The sequence below is a fragment of the Vitis riparia genome, chromosome 8 (assembly GCF_004353265.1).
Source record: "Vitis riparia cultivar Riparia Gloire de Montpellier isolate 1030 chromosome 8, EGFV_Vit.rip_1.0, whole genome shotgun sequence".
Classification (NCBI taxonomy): Eukaryota; Viridiplantae; Streptophyta; class Magnoliopsida; order Vitales; family Vitaceae; genus Vitis; species Vitis riparia.
The window spans coordinates 6,000,122-6,023,558 of NC_048438.1; the positions used below are offsets into that span (position 1 = coordinate 6,000,122).

General features: G+C 33.8%; 1 protein-coding gene across 1 annotated transcript; it reads left to right on the forward strand.

Annotated features, from left to right (window-relative positions):
- The first annotated feature begins 276 nt into the window (after window positions 1–276).
- On the forward strand, window positions 277–5,311 carry LOC117920293 (calcium-dependent protein kinase 1-like). Its single transcript, XM_034837727.1, has 7 exons — window positions 277–2,147; window positions 2,421–2,564; window positions 2,697–2,849; window positions 3,342–3,457; window positions 3,661–3,828; window positions 4,222–4,446; window positions 4,874–5,311. The coding sequence occupies exons 1-7, from the start codon at window positions 1,337–1,339 to the stop codon at window positions 4,997–4,999; spliced, it is 1,743 nt and encodes a 580-aa protein (XP_034693618.1). The 5' UTR covers window positions 277–1,336; the 3' UTR covers window positions 5,000–5,311.
- The last annotated feature ends 18,126 nt before the right edge of the window (window positions 5,312–23,437 follow it).

Here is a 23,437-nt window from a genome sequence, read left to right on the forward strand (position 1 = left end):
TATGATATATCTCTCTGTGAAATGCACGTGCATTGACCCAGCCCACCACAATCTAAACCCATCAAATCTGGTGGGCTCCCCCATCGAATCTAATTCCACGCTTTTTACCCTTTCCTTACTTCCATCTCCCTTATCTACTCAATGATCAATCTCATTAAAGCGATCTCCCTTATCTACTCAATAAACAATTGATTCTGATGGGGTAAAAACCATTTTTCTAATTTACAGTTTTTTACTTTTAATAATTTATCTTTTATTTTTTTATCAAATATAGCAAATTTTTAGTGTTTGTGTTTGTTTCATCTCAGAAGATCACATATAACCCCAAAATTAGTCAACTAAAATCTTTAGATGACTCTACTAACAAACTCACATGATTCTTTCCCACTTATATTGAAATAAAAATACTTTAATTACTAAAATTATTAATCATCAACCATTCAAAAATGAAAAAAGAGAAAAAATAAAAAATAAAAAGATAAACGAGTGTTACAGTTGTATTGGCGAGACTTACCATTTCTTTCATTGAACATTGCACTGGCGGGGGCCGGTTGCCGGCTTCGAGGTGCCTCCTCAACCACGAATCAATCAAAGCCGTCCATCTCCAGGTGGGGTCCACTACTCTCAATACGCATACCAGCCCTGCACTTTGTGAAACGCGCTTTTGAATTTTGAATTTTCCGAACAGAAATACCTGTCACCCGCCCTCCATTTCCTCCGCGTCGAAAACCGTATGAGAGAGAACCTATAAAATCCCGCTCTCACACAGACCTGGTAAACCAAGGTCCACAGTTTTATACTGTTTCTTCTTCAATATCTGTCTCTATCTCAAGCGTTTTTGTTTATGTAATCTCGTGTTGCTTCTCGGGATTTTCGTGATATGAATTCTTCAACGTTGATTATTTTAATCAGTCCCTTGCCTTTTTGGGTTCCTTGTAGTTTCTATTTATAATTGTCCTTTTGGTGAGGAGTGGTCAAGAGATTGAGGTGCTGGATTTTTCCAGGATTGGATTTGTGATCTTCAAAAGGTTCTGGAATTGGGTCTTTTAGGGTTGCTCAACTGGGTTAATCGGTTTTCGCCTTGTCCGTAAACTGTTGCTTTGAAGATTGTCCTCCAATGCTTTGTCCTTTTGTCTTCAAAATCTTTTCTGTTCCCACCATCTGTTCCAATTTCTTGTAAGATTTTGGCACTTGTTGAATTGCTAATTGGTGAGCAGAGCTTTATTTTGGTGTTTCTACTTTAATTGGTGAGCAAAGAAATATGGCTTTTTTTTTGTTTAATTTTTGAATGACAGAAGTGAAGGAAGTGATAAAAAAGAAGGGAGGTTAGTACAAAATGGGGAATAACTGTGTGGGATCCATGGTTCCCGAGCATGGATTGTTTGAATCAATTTCTAATTCAATTTGGTGGACGAGAGCCTCGGAGTGTATGACTTCTCATTCTACCGGAGAAGGTGTCAGCGAAACGCAAAGTAAAGAGCAGAAATCTCCTCCTCCTGTTCAAAACAAGCCTCCAGAAGAGGTGGAGCTAATAAATCCGCCAGAGGTAATGAAGATAACAAAGGAAGAGACGAAACCAACACCCACACCGAAGAGGCCACTCCTTATGAAGAGGTTGCCAAGTGCTGGACTTGAGGTGGACTTGGTTTTGAAAAACAAAACTGATCATTTGAAGGAACACTATAATTTGAGGCGGAAGCTTGGGCACGGCCAGTTTGGGACAACTTTTCTATGTGTAGAGAAAGAAACAGGCAAAGAGTACGCTTGCAAATCCATTGCAAAAAGGAAACTGCTGACAAGAGATGACATTGAAGACGTGAGGAGAGAAATCCAGATAATGCATCACTTGGCGGGCCACTCCAATATCATCTCCATCAAGGGAGCTTATGAGGATGCGGTGGCAGTTCATCTTGTCATGGAATTGTGTACAGGGGGTGAGCTTTTTGATAGGATTGCCAAGCGAGGCCATTATACAGAAAGAAAGGCAGCTCAGCTTGCAAGGACTATAATTGGTGTTGTAGAAGCATGCCACTCTTTAGGGGTCATGCACCGGGACCTTAAGCCTGAGAATTTTCTTTTTGTCAATGAGCAAGAGGAATCACTTCTTAAGACAATAGACTTTGGGTTGTCCGTATTCTTCAAGCCAGGTAATTTCACAAAGCTTTTCTCGTTTAAGATTCAACTCTTATGTTACGAGTTCAATTCAACTGCTCTAGCAATGCATTTTTTATTTCATCTTTTCAATTGTAGATAATTTCATTACTACACGTTTTTCTATATCGATAGATTTATCTTCATCAATTGCACGCTATGCCAGTCACATATCCTCCATCCGCTCTGCAACAAAATTAGAAAATTTCTGTACTTCTAAGGACTGCATTCTGCTGTCTTAGTTGTTTATTGACAGTCTCAAATTACAGGGGAGATTTTCACTGATGTGGTTGGAAGCCCATATTATGTGGCACCTGAAGTTCTGAGAAAGTGTTATGGTCCAGAAGCAGATGTTTGGAGTGTTGGGGTGATCATTTATATTCTCTTAAGTGGGGTGCCTCCATTTTGGGCAGGTAACAATTTTTAGATTTTCTTTTACTCTACCGTTTTTTTCCCCCTTCGTATTTGCACTGATGCATATTTTTCCCTCATCCAAGAAAATTATAGTTTAACCAACTGTTCTTTTCTCTTCTTCCATTGTATAGAAAGTGAGCAAGAGATATTTCAAGAAGTACTGCATGGTGATCTTAACTTCTCATCAGATCCATGGCCTCATATCTCTGAAAGTGCTAAGGACTTAATTAGGAGAATACTTGTCAGAGATCCCAAGAAACGCCTAACTGCCCATGAAGTCCTGTGTGAGTTATTTTATCCCATCCTTGTGCTTTCATTGCTTGAGATGTATATTCTGAAAGAGCATGAGGACAACCACCTTCCTGATTAATGGATGACATGGGATGTTAAGATATGTGTTTGTTTGAAACGGTCTAAAAAGTGGAGTTTCAAATATTATTCAGCTTTAATGACTTTTTATATCACCGATAAACAGGTATAAGGATATGGTCAAGGCACTTAAACCTACTTTTGCTTTGTGCCCACACTCCTTTTGTCATGTGTACGAAGGGCACTTTCCCATTGACATATATTAAAGCATGGTTGATCTTCCAGAAGATAGTTTTTGGTTATTAATATATATATTTTATATATCTTTTTTTTTGGGGCGGGGGTCAAGGGGCAATTGAAAATGGTCAGGTGACTATTAGGGGTGAAAAAAACTAATGCTCAACTGTTGCTAGCCTTTGGTAGGTCATCTTATGTGCTGATAATATTTTTTCCTGAATTTCTGGCAGGTCACCCTTGGATTCAGGTTGATGGAGTAGCTCCTGACAAAACCCTTGATTCTGCAGTCATAAGTCGCTTGAAGCAGTTTTCAGCCATGAACAAGCTTAAGAAAATGGCTCTTAGAGTAAGTGTGTTCAGGATTATCTCTTAAGCCACTCCATCATATGGTCTTAGTCACTAGAATTTCATAATTTAAATGTGAATACTTTTCTGGATAAAAAAGCTACATAATATGGTATGAGAGTGTGATATCAAATTTTAAAACAGAAATATAAATTTTTAAAATACATGAAGTGTTCACCAAAGTATGCTTTTTTTTCTCAATAGGTGATTGCTGAGAATCTCTCTGAAGAAGAAATTGCTGGATTGAAAGAAATGTTCAAGATTATTGATACAGACGATAGTGGTCAGATTACTTTTGAAGAACTCAAGGCTGGACTAAAAAGATTTGGCGCTAATCTTAATGAAGCTGAAATTTATGATCTAATGCAGGCTGTAAGTTTCGTCACTGTATCAGTTGACTCATAGCTTAACAAATCAGTAGCAGAAATTTTCTGTTGTTCTATTGAAAAGGAATTATGGCTCTTGAGATGGTTAAACTTTATGCAATTTAAGTGGAAAAAGATGGTCAGTTGCATATCATCTGTTAGGTTATATGGTTCCCTCATAAATAGCTATCCTATCCACTGCAATTATCAAGGAGGCCTAAGAAACTATTCTCAGGTTGTTAGGAAGAACATGGAATTTCTGATGTTCACTTCACTAAACCTGACACCTACCTTGGAATTTTAGTATGAAAATCCAAAGAAGTGAAAACAATCTGAAGTATTATTCCAATATTTAGTTGTCTTAAGCTTTTTTTAACCCTGAGTGCTTTTAAAATTGCAGGCAGATGTTGATAATAGTGGAACAATCGATTATGGGGAGTTCATAGCTGCAACATTCCATCTAAACAAAATTGAGAGAGAAGATCACCTATTTGCTGCTTTTTCCTACTTTGACAAAGATGGAAGTGGCTATATCACTCCAGATGAGCTCCAAAAAGCCTGTGAGGAGTTTGGGATGGAGGATGTCCATTTGGAAGAAATGATCCAAGAAGTTGACCAGGACAATGTAAGTGTTAACTATTGATTCTCATCATTGATTCTAATTTACGATTGAGAACCCTCCTTGTTTTTACAGCAAATCTGACACATACAGAGCAGCCAGGACTCTTTTTATCTGTCCTGTGACTGCTTGGTCATTGGAAAACAACTAAAAAATTCTAGCAAGTTGGTCACAGCCCTGGTCCTTTTTGGAGTTCATGTTTGGAAAGCATGGATAAATATACATATATAAATAGGACTTGGGGTTTTGTTTTATAAGAAATTAAGATAGTTACTGGGAAAATGCATTTGAACCGTATGGTCAGTGACCTAGTCTTCTCCCTAGGAAGTTTGGTGATCTTCATCTGTTTGAACAAACAAAATGTTTCTTTGCTAGGGTAAATAGGTTGTATGGTTCATTGATTTTTATGTGCTCTCTTTTATTGATTTTTCAGGACGGCCGCATAGATTATAATGAGTTTGTGGCAATGATGCAGAAAGGAAACAATAATGATTTTGGTAAGAAGGGTCTGCAGAATGGTATTAGCTTTGGGTTTAGGCAGCCGCTACCAGTCTATTGACATAGTCACTCAGCCAAGAGCCCTCTTTTTTATTCTTCTCCCCCCCTTTTTTTTCTTTCTTACATGTTCCCATTTTTTTTCTCACTGTACACAATTTTACAAGGTGTGGGATCCTTAGGTGCTGGTGATTGTTAATTATGGATGCCAACTTCCTTTGGATCCACAAAATGATATACTCTAATTCTTTTTACTGTTTGGATTTTGCGTCCAAGCAGTTTTCGCTGTCAGCTGAACTTTGTAGAAGCCATAATGTAAGGAAAGATATCAATTTTGGTTGTCTCTTCAATTCTATTCCATACAATTTCAAATGGATATTCTTAAACTTCAAGTGGACTCTAAGATGCTTGCTTGCTTCCATGACGAATTTGCCTAGCCCGAACTTATCTAGCCTTAACTTGTGTGACCCTTTTTGTATTATTAATATTTATTTATTTTCTCTTGTCCATGGCCTAAAATGTAATTTCATAGGGCCCAAAATTATATTTTTGGGTTAACTTAACCCTGGCTAAAATGAAGGGACAACAACAACATTAATTGAATATCCAATGAGCCAATCTAAATTATGCACATGGCTCTTACCCCTTTTGAACATTAAAGCAAAGTGCTTCTTACAAGTTCTATAAGATAAAAAAAAAATTATTGTATTACTTTTATTTAGAAAAAGGTTTTTATGATTTTGAAAGTCAGTGACGAGCAAGGGTCTCTAAAAGCCCGCGGCCCGCGGCCCGGCCCAGCGGGCTAAAGCTCGACACGAGCCCATCTCTGGATGGGCCGGGCCATGGGCTCCAATTTAGGCCCAGGCTGGCCCGCCACTTAAAATATATATATATATATATATATATATATATATATATATATATATATATATATATAAATAAATATTCAAGAAATAGAAAATGCTACATTAATAAAAATATTCATTACTAACTATTTTATTCATTGAATGTATACATTACATTTGAAGTGGGAAAAGTTTACATCACTACAAAATAAATACATCTCAACTAGGTTGGCACCTACTTATTTGTCAATCATTTGTACTTTTCAACCACAAAAATAAAAATAAAAATATGACATACATTTAGTAAAATATTTTAATCATTATCTCTTGGCGGTGATGGCGAACTATCGCAAATCCATGAAGATCTTGATGATTTTAGTTTTTCCATATCGACAAGCATATTTTCTTCTTGAATAGAATCAAATATCCTTTTATTTTCTATTGCCCAGTCTTTCACACATATGTTTGCTTCAATAGAATCCGGCGCTAAGCTGCATCGTTTATCACTAACTACTCTTCCATCTGCACTAAAAGCAGCTTCTGATGCAACTATACTCACAGAAACTGTTAGTACATCACGAGCAATGATAGAAATTACAGGATATTTGTGTTGTTGTGATTTCCACCATATTAAAATATCAAAATCTTCATCATCTTCAAATGAAATTAAATCAATATTAAGATATCTAACTAAATCAGTTGTGTTGTTTGGAGAACTATTTGTTGTCTTCTTTCGACTTTTTAACATTTCTAGAGCTCCTTTATAAAAAGATGAAGAACTTGTAGATGTAGGTGGTAATTTAATTGAACTAATATCATCACCATATTTTTCTTTATAATAGTTATATAAATTATATAATAATGAATTTATTCCATTTTTAATTTCTTCAATTTTTATTTGGTCATTAAAATAAATAATTGTTAACCATTCATCCAAAGCTTCAAATTTCAATCTAGGGTCCACAATTAAACCAAGATAAAAAATTAAAGGTATTTCTCCCCAATATTTTCTAAATTTTTCTATCATTGCAAATATTGCATCATTAAATATATCCAAATTTAAATATTTTTGAAGTACAATAAAAATATTAGTTATTTGCATGACAACTCGGTTTGAAGATGGATAATATACACCACAAAATTTTTTTGTTGAAGTATCAAACACTTCAAAAAGATCTCTTAATCATTTAATACATCAATATCTGCTTCACAATCATTGTTAATTAATTGTATTTCATATAGTTCTACTACTTTTCTATATTTTGTAATAGTTTGTAAAAGTTTATAAGTGGAATTCCATCTAGTGGGCATATCCAAATTTATATTTCTTTTTTTCATATTTAACATTTTGCAACAATAAAAAAATAATTCATGTTTTGCTTGAGAACTATTAAGACCCGCAGCAATGCCTCTAATTTTTTATAATGTATCATCAACGTGTTTTAATCCATCTTTTACAATTAAATTTAAAATATGTGCACAACAACGCACATGAAATATTTTACATTGATCTTCTTTTATTTGTCAATATCATTTTAATCTAGATACTGTTGCATCATTATTAGAAGCATTATCTAATGTTGTTGTAAATATTTTATCACGAATGCCAAAATCTATAATTTCATCATTTATTAAAGATGCTATATTTTTACCATTATGTGGAGAATTTATTATTTTAAATGAAATAATTCTTTTATTTAATTTCCATTCATTATCAATATAATGAGTAATTATACATAAAAAACCACTATGAGTTAAAGATGTCCAAATATCAGATGTTAAACAAATTCTTCCTTCAAAATTTGCAATTTTTTTTTTAAATTTTCTTTTTGTGTTTCAAAATTTTTTATAAGAATTCTTTTAACTGTATTTCCAAAGCAACCTTGAAACTGAGAATTAACAGCTCGTTGCATTGTTCCCGTAAAATCATGAGTTTCCATGAAATTGAAAGGTTGTTCTGCTCTTATTATATAACCAATCATTTTTTCACGACAATAAGATTCATCATAAGAAAATGTTTTTAAATTTCCACTTTCATCTTTACCTAATTGCATATAATTTCTAATATCTACATTATTTTTAGTTTTACAATTTTCATGATGCCTTTTTAAATGATTTGTACTTGCATTTGAGCCACCACTAAGAAGTTTGTTACAAATTTTACATTTTGCTTTTATTTCTTTTTTATTATTTTCTAAATTTATTTCTATTCTATCAAAAAAATTCCATATATTTGAAGTAAATTTTTTGCTATCACATGCATTAGATGAAGAACAAGAACTACTTGTCATAATTATAATTATTGATAAAATATTATGCTAAAAATAATAAATGTAAAATTAAAATGTAACAAATAAATAAAAGTAAAGGTGAAGTATGTTACTAAATTGGAGAATCGAAGCAGAAATTCCTTCAAATTTGAACTCTTTGAACCACCAATGCTTGTTTTTCACCACCAATAATATTGAATAATTTGAGACAAAATGCAATAATCGGAAATATTGTGGAATGGGAGAGAGCTTAAGAGTTGAGAGAATAGAAAAAAATTGAGGGTATTTAATATTTATAGGGATTTAAATATTAGGATTTAATTTTTTTTTTTTAATCAAGACCGTTCAACGGTCATAATATTGAATTGAGTGGCAGGCATGTTCAACAGTCATGTGACCATTGAACAGCCAGCTCACTTTTATTTTTTTTTCAAAAATCATACAACATTTCTAATATATATATATATAACTAATGCAAAATAGTTACACAAAAGAGGGCTAGCTCAATTGGTGGCTAGTTCCCTTATGGATCCATAAGGGAAGGGTTCGAATCCCCTTCCCTTCAAAACTGAAAACTATTTTAATTTTTACCCAAGCCCACCCGCCAAGCCCGCCCAGCTTAAGGGCCCACAGGCTGGGCCACGGGCCTTAGATATACCAAGGGTCCGGCCTGGCCCGGCCCGTTGACAGTCAACGGGCTCAGTGGCTCGGCCTGGCCCGTTGGAGACCCTTGGTGACGAGCTACCAGAAAATAAATATATTATCATCTCTATTTGTAAATTGTATGAATTTGTAGACCCCTCAAGTAGAAGAATTATTTTTATTCTTTTTTTTATCGCCCCAAGTGAGCTGTTTTGGGACAGCCAAAGGGGATTGGAAGTGAAAGAAAAACAACTTATGGGTGAGCTGTTTTGGGTGGCTAGATGGGACTGGAAGCAGGAAGAGAAAAGGGGTGAGCTATTTGAGAAGGATGGAGGACGTCCGAAAATGATTAGGGAGGCACAACTTAAAAAAAAAAAAAAAGGAAAAATCGAGCAAGGGGATGGAAGGGGAGCTGGGTGCGCTGTGGAGGTTTTGAGAGCTTGAGAGAAAAAAAATATTGGGAGCAGTCCGGGGGGTAGCTTCAGGTTTGGAGGGTGATCTGTGGGGGTTTTGAGAACTTTTTTTTTTTTTTTAAAAAAAAACAGAGGAACGGCAAGAGAGGTGATATCTGAGCAAAAACTGAAAAGAAAGAAAAGCTGGAGATGGAGAGTTTTTCGGAGATAAAAACAGAGATCCGGAGTGGAGTGGTGGGTCGCTCACCGAAATCCATGTAAGACACTGCTCAGATGTGTCGCTCTCTTTTGCCGCTGACAGTTTAATATTCAGGTTTGAGTTTTTTTTGGATTTGATTCTTGCTCCCTAATTTATTGGATACTGAAAATGGGTTTCACCCGAATGCATTTGTGGGTTTGTAATTTTGATCATCATTATTGCATGGTTGGTCACAGTTTAAATTGATGAACTGGGGTTTTACATTTGATAAAAATAGGGTTTTATAACTTTTATAGTTACTTGTTTTGTTTTGAGATTTTCCTTTTTTTGGGCTTTTGGTCTCATGAAATTTTGATGAAAAGCCTCAGAGGACCAGTTGGATTGTATTGCATTTGTGGTTGATTTTGAGTAGTTGTGGAAAGAAATGGAGGCCATAAACGTGAAAGAAAATGTGTTTGTTTCTGGACCAAATGTTGGTGGGAAAGAATTTTAGAAACTAGCGAAAATTATTGATGATAGAATTTGTTAGAGTGAATAATTAGTTTTGGGATTGTATAATAGAACTGTGGTTTTCGCTTTGTTATGAATGTGTGTGTACCAGTAGATTTATCTCAGTTTTTGGACCATTAACTTTATTCATGCTGAAAAAAATAGGCTAAGTTTCCTTAAGTTAGAGAAACCACTTACACAAGAGAACAAGCCTCATTCTGCCAGCAACCTCTCCACCCTGAGTCCACATGCGCATGGCCATGCATGGTCACCTTCCAGTACAACTCCTCAGGTTACGTGTCATCCTCCTAATTCATCTTTTGATGTTAAAAAAAATAATCTTTTAAAAATTTGATATTTTAAAAATTCCATTCTCAAAATTCAATTTTCTAAGATTCCAAATTTTAAAATTAATTTTCCGAAATTCCATTCTCGAAATTCAATTTTCCAAAACTCCAATTCTTAAATTTAATTTTCATAGTTCCAATTCTCAAATAATTTTCAAAATCCCAATTCCTTTCAAATTTAATTTTCAAAACTCCAATTCTTAAACTTAATTTTCATAGTTCCAATTTTCAAAATTCCAATTTCTTTTAAATTTAATGTCCAAAATTCCAAAATTTAATTTTAATTTTCATAGTTCCAATTCTCAAATAATTTTCAAAATTTCAATTCTTTTCAAATTTAATTTCCAAAACTCAAATTCTTAAATTTAATTTTTATAGTTCCAATTCTCAAATAATTTTCAAAATTCCAATTTCTTTCAAATTTAATTTCCAAAACTCCAATTCTTAAATTTAATTTTCATAGTTCCAATTCTTAAATAATTTTCAAAATTCCAATTCCTTTCGAATTTAATTTCCAAAATTCCAATTCTTAAATTTAATTTTCAAAACTCCAATTTTCAAATAATTTTCGAAACTCCAATTTTTTTCAAATTTAATTTCCAAAACTCAAAATTTTAAATTTAACTTTCAAAACTCCAATTTTCAAATAATTTTCAAAATTTCAATTTCTTTCGAATTTAATTCTCAAAATTCAAATTCTTAAATATAATTTTCAAAACTCCAATTTTCAAATAATTTTCGAAACTTCAATTTCTTTCAAATTTAATTTCCAAAACTCAAAATTTTAAATTTAACTTTCAAAACTCCAATTCTCAAATAATTTTCAAAATTTCAATTTCTTTCGAATTTAATTCCCAAAATTCCAATTCTTAAATTTAATTTTCAAAACTCCAATTTTCAAATAATTTTCAAGACTTCAATTTTCAAATAAATTTAAAAACTCTAGTTCTCTTTCAAATAATTTTAATTTCACTCTAGTTCTCAAATTTTTTTTATTCTAACACTTTTCATCATCCATTAGGGTTTTAAGTCACTAAAAATATCATTTTCAAATAAATTTGCTACCTTTCCTTTTAGGTAAGTGCTTTTCTCAATTTTTTTTTATTTTAAAATATATATATATATATATATATATTTTTTTTTCCTTGATTTTAAGTAAGCAAGAATGAATTTTTCATAATTCTAAAATAATAGAATTTGTGAAACTAATTCATGCAAGGTAAATTGGGCTTTAGTGGGGGCCTTACATATGATCTCTTCTGATTGTCAACTGCTATTCTTAATGAATATTGCCTGATCTTTATCTTGCTTTCTGATATGCATATGATATATTTTGTATTCATTATTGTTCACTGACCCTGTTTCATGATAGCGCTTTATTACTTGCTGCCAAGGTGTGCTCTCACTCTCACTTTGTTTATTTATTCATTATCATGACTTGCTTTTGATCTATGATCATTTCGAGTATCCATTGATTTCCTAATTAATTGTCATGTTTGCTTCACCTTATTTAGTATAGACTCATTTTTAGGGGTTTAGAGGGGTGCTACGGTCTTTACCGTACCTTCCCAATAAGTAACCTGACCCCCGAACCCAGGTTTGATTTTTCATAGACCGTCTTTTCCAAATGAGAAGTCACATTTAGGGTTTTCTTTCTTATTCTGTTTTTCCTTAAAAAATAAAACAAAAAAAAGTAGCGGCTCCAAGTCTTTTCTAAAAATCATATTTTTCACCAAATAAATAAAAAAGTGAGTTACGCCATCGAGTGGGAACGCATCGTGCGAAAATACGGGGTCTACAAAATTGTAATATAATTAATGGTACTAATTGTTATTAAAAAATTCAAAATGCTAAAAAATAAAAGTAACAAAACATAAAATAAGAGTGAATTTCATGTGTCTCCTCTCATGTTTAAGCTAAAATAAACCTATCTTTCATTCCTTCGATTGAATGAGTGAGTCATTTAATGAAATTTTAAATTTATGGGGGTTAGATGTATTTAATTGAAATTTTAAGAGAAGGTGAGTGAAATTTAGTTTATATAATAAATATAAATTTATAAAAAAAATTAAATGAAAAATAATCATACTTATATCATTTAAAAAAAATATCCAAATTAGAATCATTTTAATATAAAATATATTTTCAAGTTTTATATATTATTTATCAATAGAGATTTTATCATGTATATATATATATATATATTTTTTTTTTCTCAACAAAACAACTTCGATATGTGTATTATTATTGGTTTTTATAATTTTTTTGAAATTTTTTTATAATTTTTATATAATTTTGATCAGTTTATATTTGAATGGTATCTTTTTCTATTTTTTTTAATATTTTATTAAAATTCAACTATTAATATTTCTATAATTTTTGATGTTTTGATTTTGATAGTCTTTAACTTTGTGTATTTCTTTTGCTCCTATTACAAATAATTTCTTTTCTGCTTTAAACATATTTCTATTAAAAAAAATATTTTTTACATTTTTCTAAAACTTTAAATTAAAAATAAAATAAAATTCATGCATTATATTTAAGAAAGTATTTCTAGAAATTATGCTTAATAAATATGTGCTTCATATATCATGATTTTAGAAAAAAAATAAGAGTTTTATACTCTTTCAAAATATAAGTAAATTATTTTGAGAAATATGGACTGTATTTCAAAATTTAATACAAATGTTTCAAAATGATATTTTAAGCACTAAATGATACCTTTAATGTTTCAAAATGGAACTATGCTTCAAAATGATTTTAAGGTTTTAATTTATGTTTCATGACAACTTTTTTTTTTTAACTAAAAATTATAAAGTATTTATTTTAAAATTGTAATCAAATTTATTTTAAGGTTATAATTTATGTTTCATGATTGGGGTACCTTTTGTAGATTTCAAATCCTTGGTTTTTGTTTTTTTTAGTGTAGAGGAGGGTATTTCTAAAGGCTTGTGGTCTGGTTCTTCCCCTACTAATTCTAACGCAAATGCGAGTACCATTTCTTCTATTAGTCAAAGACCTCTTAGGCATCACCAATCGACCTCATAGCCAATTAGGACTTATCATCCTTATCTTTCACATCAATTTAGACCATAGGCACCTCCTTAGCCTTTTGCTCAAACTTACCTACCTCTCGCACTAGTACAAGCATGTTATGTTGCCCAGGTCACAAAGAGACCACCAACCTTATACCTTAGACCTAGAGCTCCATAGACATTTGCTCCACTTGCTTTAAGGACACCATGACAATTTTCACAATTGGGTATGTCGTTTGAGCTAAGCTCTTTAGAAGCTTGCAAATGCTAGTTTACTAACTTCTTTAGCTCCTTGGCCATTGCCTCAACCTATTTTTCCATATTTCAAGATGAATTAGCATTGCTAATATCATTAGGAGTCAGGGCATGACACCAACTATTACATCGTCTTGAGACATGCCATTCAATATTTGATAGATCAAGATTTGATTAACTTAGGGTTAGCGAAGTGTAACCACTAACCCTTTACTCACTCTCCTACACAACTCATTCATTCTTTAACTAGTGACATACATTTAATGGATTTTGTTGAGCTTGATGATGGTATTCATGAGTTGAGTTGGGATAATAGTGAGCCAGAGCCTACAATGATTAATGACAGTTTTGTTTAGATCAATAGAGTTGTTATGAATCCATTGACTTCTACACTTATTCAATCTGATTCCTAATGTGATGCCATTTCAATAACTCCAGCTCTACCATTGAACCTTACATGTCATGATGTCTTAGTTTCATTTATATTGAGGTCAGATGATGATGAGATTAATACACAAGATGTCCAAATTGTGAAACGTAGTGAAAGAGTAACTCAATTGCTGCATGTGGTGCCTAGGCCATTTGAGAGTATTACTTCTCGAGAAAATATCAAACAAGAGGATGATGAGATTTTAAGGTAGCTTCAAAGCACTCAGGCTCGCATCTCTATTTAGAATCTATTGGCATCATCTACATCTCATAGAAAGGTGTTGATCAGAGCGTTGAGTTAGATTCAAGTTGAGACTATCATATACCCCGATGGCCTGATACATATGTTGATAGCTAACAGGGTCACAAGTATCTTTATTGATGATCTACCCCTTGGGGTCCATATCAGACACTTCTTCTCTATATTTCTATTAACTATTTCAGGCATCGAGTCTTCTTTATCCTTTTGGATAATGGCTCTATCTTGAATGTTTGCCCATTATCTACTACAATCTTTCTCAGATTCAGACCTTCAAACTTTGAACCATCCACTCAGATAGTTAGAGCTTATGAAAGGCTTAGGGGTTGTTTGTTCCACATCCTATTTGATTATCTTATTCACTTATAACGGATGAGACTGGCATATTACTTTGTGAGAGCATTGGAGGTGCAATCGTGTTTGAAGAGGATTACTAGTGGACTAAGTGTTGATAAGGAGATTGGGCTTTAACGTCTTTTTCATCAATTGCAGTTGTGTGATGGAGCTTTTAAAACTTCCACTTCTGTGATGGTTGGTCCCTCGTCTCCAGAGCATATTAGCCTATCAACACTTTGCTCCCTTGAGGAGATTGATAGTCATGAAATGTTGCATGAGTCTGTAGATATGATGGATGGTATACTTCCATATGATGAGCATAGTAATGAGATGTTTGTGATGGATATGGGTTAGGTTATCAATATTGTTTGGTCGAAATCTACTTTTTCAATTGATCTATTTAGAGTTTTGGCTATCAAGATTTCAGATGATGTTTAGCTTACTCTCACTCCTGAGCTACTAGAGGATGTTGTTTTTTTATGTGATGTACTTGAGGACACTATTAGCCTAATTGTGGTAAAATCCAATCATGTGGACCCACCACTTTCTTTTGAAGTACTATCAAGATTTGTCCCCTGTACTTACAATGTATCTACTTTTTCATATATGGATTTGAGCATTTTTTTTAGTATTTGCCTAGCTTTCATCATGATGATGTTTCTTTATATGCATCCTATTCACCCACATAACATGTGTTGGCATAGATGATGAGCTCATACATCATGATTCAAATGAGGACACCTCTGATTTTGATATGAGCCTTAGGAGATGTTGAGATTGTTAACCTTGGCATAGTGGATCAGCTTAGAGAGCTGTGGATTGGGTTAAACTTGTCTGCATATGAGAGAGATGGACTTTTTCAATTGCTCAGACTATATTTGGATGTTTTTGTGTGGTCTTATAAGGATATGTTGGGTCGTGATTCTTTTATAGTTTAACATCATTTACCACTTCTACCTCATGCCAAACTAATTAAGCAAAAGTTAAGTTGGTTGAATCCTCGATAAAGTTTACATGTGAAAAATAAGATTCAGAAGCAACTCAATGTTGGTTTCTTATTAGTCGTTAAGTATCCTGAGTGGTTAGCCAATGTCATCACTGTTCCCAAAAAGGATGACAGTGTTAAAGTTTGTGTTGACTTTCAAGATCTCAATAAGGCTAACCCTAAGGATGACTTTCCTCACATAGACATGTTGGTTGCTAGTGATGTAGGTCATTGTCCTTTATAGATGGTTTTTCTAGTTATAATAAGATTTTGATGGCTCTAAAGGACCTTGAGAAGACTTTTTTTTTTTTTATCACTAAGTGGGGAACTTACTACTATAAAATGATGCCATTTGGGTTGAAGAATGTAGGAGCTACCTACCAGAGAGTAGCGACCACATTGTTTCATGACATTATGCATTGGGATGTTGAGGTTTATGTTGATGACATGATAGTGAAATCCCGAGGTATAGCAGATCACCTATCATCTTTAAAGCACTTATTTGAGAGAATCAGGAGATATAGATTGAGGTTGAATCCTAAGAAGTGTAATACCTAGCATTAATGAATTAAATAGGCAATAATTATTATTTTAGTACTTAACTTTAAACGTGCTTAATTAGATGTTAAAACTAGTTTAATGCTTATCTTATTTAATTATGAATTAAACTTTGAGTAAGGTTAAGTGGGATTAGTTAATGACTTAAGCATGCTTATTAGGTTATTAGGGGCTGATTAGAGTTATGAAAACCTAAAGGACTAATGGACAATTGTAGGTTTAATATTGGTTAATTTGGAGGACTGAATTGCAATATTAGGAAAATTGGGGTTGGTGGCAGCCATGTGGCCTGCCACCTCCTACTTGGCTGCATGGAAACCCCTTTATAAGGGCATGTAGCTCATTTTGTAGCATTATACCTGTAGTAACCTGGGTTAGAGAGAGAATCTAGAGAGAGAAAGTGACGATTTGAGGTAAGCAAGTTGATTAACTTAGTAATTTTGGTATATTTGGGTTCCTAATGGTATGTTGAAACAAATTAATGGTGAAGCTTGTGTAAAAGTTGAGTGTAATTAGTTATAAACATGTTTTAGTTAAAAATCAGAATTAATTAAGGTTTAAAGTGTTTTAACTTAAAGTATTTTATTAATGGTAAGATCAACCCACATCTTTGTTTAGTTTGATTTGATTGAAAAATAGATTAGTAAAGCATGTGATTACTTAGGTTATTTGGACACTTGGGACTTGTTAATGGGTTAGGCTTTAAGAAAATAAAAACAATTAGTGTTTAGTAATTAATTGGGGAATATTAATATGCATTGGAAAGATTGTTTAATTGAATTCAAATTTGATTTGAAAACTTGTGGGCATGTAGATTAGAGATTAACGTGTCATTACATCTCAGTTATTGTATTGAAATATTACAACGATATTGGAACGTATATTGGTATGAAGATTCATGGTTCAGTGTTTTGGAAATGGTTCATGGTGTCGTTGCATTGCAAGAATGATATAGAATAATGACAAATGATATTTAGAGAATTGATTGGTGGGAAGTGTTTATGTGATGCTACAAGCACTATCCTTTGATATATTGTTTATGTGGGACCGTGAGTTCTTGGGTGAAAGTCCCTAAAGCCCTCGAGGAAGATACACTGATGTGGGTGTATGGGGATGGTCCTACCCCTGGGTTTTAGTCCCTAAAGACACAGGGTTGGTCCTGCCCTTGGGTATGAGTCCCAGATGACACGAGGTATGACTTACCCTTGGGTGATGTCCCAAAATAGTCATTATTATATTGACCAAGTATCTTGTGGAGCATTGATATCTGATGTGTACATTGGTGGGGGTTACTAGTTTATCAATTGTGAAATGGATGAGGAAAAGTAGGGATGAAACCAAAAAACACATGCATACATGTTTGACATTATTGCATATTTGTTAATGGTTATAAAATGTTTATCATGCATGCTATTATACATTTAATTCAAGGGTTTTAAGGATATGCTTAGGATGGTTATAAACTTTCCTACTGAGTTGTGAACTCATCCTATCCCTTCCACCTTTAGATGTAGGTCAAAAGACCTATGCTGGAAGTAATGCTTGAGCATTGCTTTACTGTTGATTGGATGTTGTTTGCTCACATTGAAAGTTTTTTGAGGCTTTACCTTTGTATTAAAGACTAAATCTTTTTGAAGAAATGATGTAATGTATATTTGTTATATACACTTGTAGTATGGGCTACCCGTAGTGAACCATGGGGTTTCCGTATATGTAAATTAACGTAGTACAAGTTCTTTTTGTTAAATGAATCATATTTTGTTAACTAATAGTTATAAAGTTTAATACAGGATGTATACCTCTTTATAACAAGTTTTCATATTCTCTTTTTGCACAAAATCAAGCAGGAACTCAACATTTAAATTTTTGTATCCCCATGTTTTTTAGAGCACTTATACTGTATTTGAGTATCAATTGTTATGTCTGAAATCCGAGGTGTGACAAGAAGTACACTTTTGTAGTGACTTGTAAGAAGTTGTTGGGTTACATTGTTAGTGAGAGAGGCATAGAGTCAGATCCAAATAAAATCAAAGTCATCCTTGACATGGCTACACCGAGAACCGAGAGAGAGATTAGAGGCTTTTTGAGCAAACTTTAGTAATCAACATATTCATTGTTAGATTGACAGACATTTGTGAGCCCATTTTTAAACACTCTTAAGGAAGAGTCTGATGGGAGAAACTCGGATCTTTTTGTTTCCTAAGCCTGAATCAAGTTATGAATATGCATAATATTCTAGGTTTTTCTAAATCTTATGCACAATGGAAAAATTACACTTTTAAACTTTAAAGGGATTTAGAATATGCTAACGAAAACCATACTTGAGATTCTAATGTTCCCAAATCAATTCTACACGATGAAGATGAAGAACGAAGTCATAGGAAGTCTTGTAAACCTGGGGTCTTTTGACGTGACTTGAACCTTGATCTTGACATACTTTTGATGGGGATGGAAGGAAGGGTGGAGGCTATGAATTTTTTTTCTTGGAATTAATAGGAATGATATGTATCTATATGTTTAGATTCATAGTATCTTATATTGGGAACCTTGGATTACTTCATTCTCATGTTTTGGATCTTATAGGGTGCATGCATCTATCCTGAGGCATTTCTAAATCTATTATAGCATAATAAAATGGTAATAAAAACCATTATTAACTATAGACTAAGAGATATGAACCCCATACCTGGTTTTAGATGTTCCTAGATCAATTCTTTATGGTGAAGAACAAGTTTGAATAGTTTAGATATCTCAAACACCTAAGATCTTCTACCCAATGACTCAAACCACGATCTTGGCACTCCAAAGTGTGGTCATTGAAAGGGTAGAAACCTTGGCTTTCCTTCTCTCTTTGTGGAGATGGAAGACAACTAACTTAAGTCATTAGGAAACCTTAATCCATAAGGGGGTATTTTTAGGTTTCCCACTAAGCTTAAGTGACTTGAGCCCATCAAGGCTTGGGTCACTTAATATAGCTCAAAACAGGTTCTAATTGATTGATTAACTACATAGGACCATCCAATTAATCCATTAGTCCAACGCAGATACATTGTTCACTATCACTTGTGTTATCTTATGTAATTACCAAAATGCCCTTATGCATAAGAATGACCTAGAGTCAATCCAACACTCATAAATTATGTCATCATGGTATATGAGCTCAAAGTAAGGACCATTGGGACCCATAGGAGTACCGACTCCCTCATAATCCAATTTTGAAGTTGATTCAACATTCCACTAAAGAGAATCAATTGCACTCTAATACGTTATGTAAATAACAATGAGACGAAGCAAAGGTCCATGACCTACTATCCATTGCATGCAGACTCCTATGAACTGGTATCCATAATCTAACAAGGTAGTGTTATCACCTATCAAGATTACCTCTCAAATCCTTAAGTTACAAATCCTACTTATTATATGATCAATTGACATACTCTAGCTCTAAGGAGCATGTGTCAAATTTCACTAAATGAATTACTATGCCCCATAAATTTCATGATCACATGTCCTTTAAATAGCCTAAGGGACACACTATCTCAATCTCATGAGATATCCTGATGCCTTTATTGAGAATACCTATTGTCACTAATTTCCATCAATAGTGACCCAATCCATAAGAATATATGACCACTTTAAGGTTTCACCCATAGCTCAAAGCTTCTTGTTGATTTTGACACAAGCTTAATATCCTTTCAAGTTTGAGAGTCTATGTAGTATGGTAGCTTGGTAAATCATGATAATTGATAGTCTTGAGTCATGAGTCATCGTAAGTCCTGTCCAGTGTGCATCACATACACTAGTGCACTCACTATGGGAAACCCATCCCGATGGCCAAGACAAGTCATTCCTCCAATTTGGAGGTGGTACACTACAGTCTCTACTAGATTCCTCAAATCCATGAACCGATCGTGGACAACTTATCTACTTATAAGAAATCCATGACTTGTATCTTTTGTGCTACTCTTAATATACCTAAGTCATGTATAATGTAAAAGACATAGGCTGAATGCCCAAATCAATGTCAAGACACCAAAAGGATAATAAAGGGATAATTAAGTCTAACTTTGTTACATTATGTCTTGCTTTTAGGGGCTTAATTCTAACAAACTTCCACTAGCCCCAAGAGCATACTAGGCACCACAAAAATATTCTGCTCCACAGTCACATCACCTCCTTATACTATCTTATAATAAGGTAACACTTTCGCTTTATATGTTTCCTCTTCTGGTGGTACTTTTGCTCTTTAGACCAAGTCGTCATCTCACTTTTATCATATAATAGGATCTTAGACGATATAGCCAAGGGAACTACCCATAATCCAAAAGGCTTCCTTTGTTGTTGTAAAAGAAACAAAAGCCACTTAGAATATACACATACCTAGAAGTAGACCTATGAGAGTCTTCATCAAACTGAAAGTCCAATATCTCAGTATGAAAGGAGTATCAACTCATCACAAAGACTCACAAACATATAATCCCTCGTTCTCCAAAGATACTTCGGTATATGTTTAACATTCATCCAAAGCACTAATAAGGAAATAGATTAATATCCACTCATCATTTTTACAACAAAATAAATATCTAGTTTAACACATAACATCACATACTTAAGGTTATCCATTGTAGAGGTATTGGGTACCACCTTAATGCAATCTCTCTCCACAGATGTCCAAATACATTGATCCTAAGAAAGATAATGATTTGTCCCCATCAACGACGCCATTTGATTCTTGCGCTGACAGGTGTTATCAACAAAATTTATAAAACCTAAATCACCTTACACTAGGGTAGCATGACTACTATAGTATAGTGGCTCTAGGATCGTCCACAGGGATGGGTTTTCTTCGTACAAGTGACTTTAGTGAAGGTAATGAAATGGTGCTTTTCCTTATGAAAATTAGCTTTTAAAGAAAATGAAATTGTGGTTGAAAAAGTTGATTTTAAGTTAAACAAAAATAACAATTGAAGTTAACTACAAAGAGAATGTCTCTTGGAGCTTTAGGTCACTAGGATCGGGTTCCTTAGGCAAATGGGGAGATTCCGGATATTCTCTTCGCATTGGAGATAATAACATAAAGGATGGTTATCTCCCGAACCGGTTTTGTATTTAGCAATTAAGATTTGATCCAAAGGGTTCATGAAAAATGGTAGTTGCTTCCTATTAATGGCTTCAAACACTAAAGACCCTCACCTTGAACCACCTTCCAATAGCGTACTTGATAACTAATGAACATCCATGGATCTAGCAATAAACATCCATAGAATCCAAAAAGCTTACCAAGTATTGGCCATTCAAGGTGATTCTCACCTTGAACCACCTTCCAACGGCTCGTACTTGATAACTAATGGACATCCATGGATCTAGCAATAAGCATCCATAGAATCTGAAAAGCTTACCAAGTATTAGCCATTCAAGGTGATTCTAAGGGATTTAAAGCTAAACCTTGAAATAAAAACCATTAATGGTTAACAACTACCTTCATTTAAAGCAAGGAAAACTCCCACATTTGCATCTGGGTCCTTCACCTAGTTTCCATCACTCCGAGAAACATAAAACTTAGCCACTCATCCCCTGAGAAATCATCCTCAGAGGTTGTTTGGGGTTAGAAAGAAAAATGAAAACAAAATGAGAAGGAAAGGTAGAGCAAGGGCTCTATATATTTCTTCCTACGGTAATTACAAGTGTCATCTTATTTTTTCTTAAGATTATACAAAAAGATATTATATAGAGAGGTCTTTTCAACCCCCCTTTATAGTTCCTAACCAAGAAATCCTATCATTGGTTGATTACAAGGAGAAAAGAGTAATTTACACAAAAATCTAGAGATAAAAATCTAACGGAGTCAGTGCACAGGAAGATTTTGCAGACCATGCGAAATTTCACATGGTGTGTGAAATTCATTTTTGTTGCATCTTGTGGTTTCGCAGGGTGTGCGAAGTTTTGCACAGTGTGCGAAATTGTCCTTCACTCAGTCCTGCAGCTGCTCTTCCTCTTGATTTCGCATGCTATGCGAAATTTTCACATAGGCATGCGAAATTGCTACATGTTGGATTTCTTCCTCTGGTTTTCTTCCTTGCATCTCTGATTGGCTTGGCAACCTATTGCCAAGTTTGGCAAAGGGCTATGAAGTGCTTCAAAACTCGGATTCTTCATGTATTTGAGCTTCAACTTGCATTACCATGGATTGCGCAAAATTCTCCCTCATTCTTTGCTTGTTTCAATGATAAAAAAAGCTACCAAAAACACCAAAACTAGCCAAAATTTGATTAGTAACCCTTGCTAGGTTCCTTAATGTGCTAATTGAGTTAAAAAGTATTAACTACTACTCAAAAGTGTTTAAAACAATTAATTTCAAGCTATAAAAGAGCACTTTTTGAGTAGTAATCACTCCCCCCAACCGGCACATTACTAGTCTCTTAGCAATGAATGAGAGATAAAGAAAAAAAGACAGTAAAATAATTTACAAAAGCATACTAATCACTCTAAAAAAAATTCAAGCGGCATGATGCGGATCATACTCTCTCATGGAATATCAAAGAGGCAAAACCCAACCTTCAACAAGAGTCATCAAATATCTTGCTTAATCACAATTTATAAAGAGTAGGCATTATGCAAATTTAAGCATCAAAAGAATTTCCACTCCCAAAGGTCCAATCCTTACTCTTCCACAAAATCTAAGTGTTAAGCTTATTAGTTTCCGATTATAGTATGTTGAACTATTCTCTCCCCCTATCCTAGATCTTTCTCAAAGCTTAGCAAACTGACTAACCTCCAATAGGCTAAGAACACACTTCTTTTATTTCACAATTCTTTTTCATTGTAGGAGTGCAATGCTAAAGGTATTGTTTTCTAAAGTGTCCATGTAACAGGGATCCATCGATGACTCCCAACCAATCAAGGTTTAGGGCATCAAGATTTAAGGATCTTTCGACCACTAACTCCTCAGATTTCACCCCGGATTTTTTAGATTGAAATTCAATACCCAAGCACCTACAATATGTTAAACTCCACCTATTCACCCTTGGAACGAGCATTGAGGTCGGTGACTCCCAACCAATAAAGGCTTAGGGCACCGGGTTTTAAAGACTTTCGCCATATACCCCTCGAACCTTGCTCGGGTTTCAAGACAAGTGAAACACTCTGTTTTTTTTTTTTGAAGGCTTAGTGGCCATTTATAAAGTGTCCCAACACTATTAAAACGATGTCAAAGGTACCAAGTCAAAATTTTCCTAAGTTCAGGGGGTGAGATAGTTTTTCATCTTATAACCGGAACCTAATGTGCACAGTGTGTGGTAAGATTAAAGTGGAAGAAATAAGGTTGAATTCAATAGGAGTTTCAATAATTCATCAACCTCAATAAGCATAATACAAACTCTAAGATTCAAGTAAAAAGGCAAGAACTCAATTTCTCCCATTTCATTTTGAGAATTTTTCCTT

Excerpts from the sequence above, each read along its gene's own strand:
- LOC117920293 (XM_034837727.1), top strand. The coding sequence starts at position 1,337 with ATGGGGAATAACTGTGTGGGATCCATGGTTCCCGAGCATGGATTGTTT. Across the intron at positions 2,148-2,420 it reads GTCCGTATTCTTCAAGCCAG|GGGAGATTTTCACTGATGTG; the intron begins GTAATTTCACAA and ends CTCAAATTACAG. Across the intron at positions 3,458-3,660 it reads TTAAGAAAATGGCTCTTAGA|GTGATTGCTGAGAATCTCTC; the intron begins GTAAGTGTGTTC and ends TTTTCTCAATAG.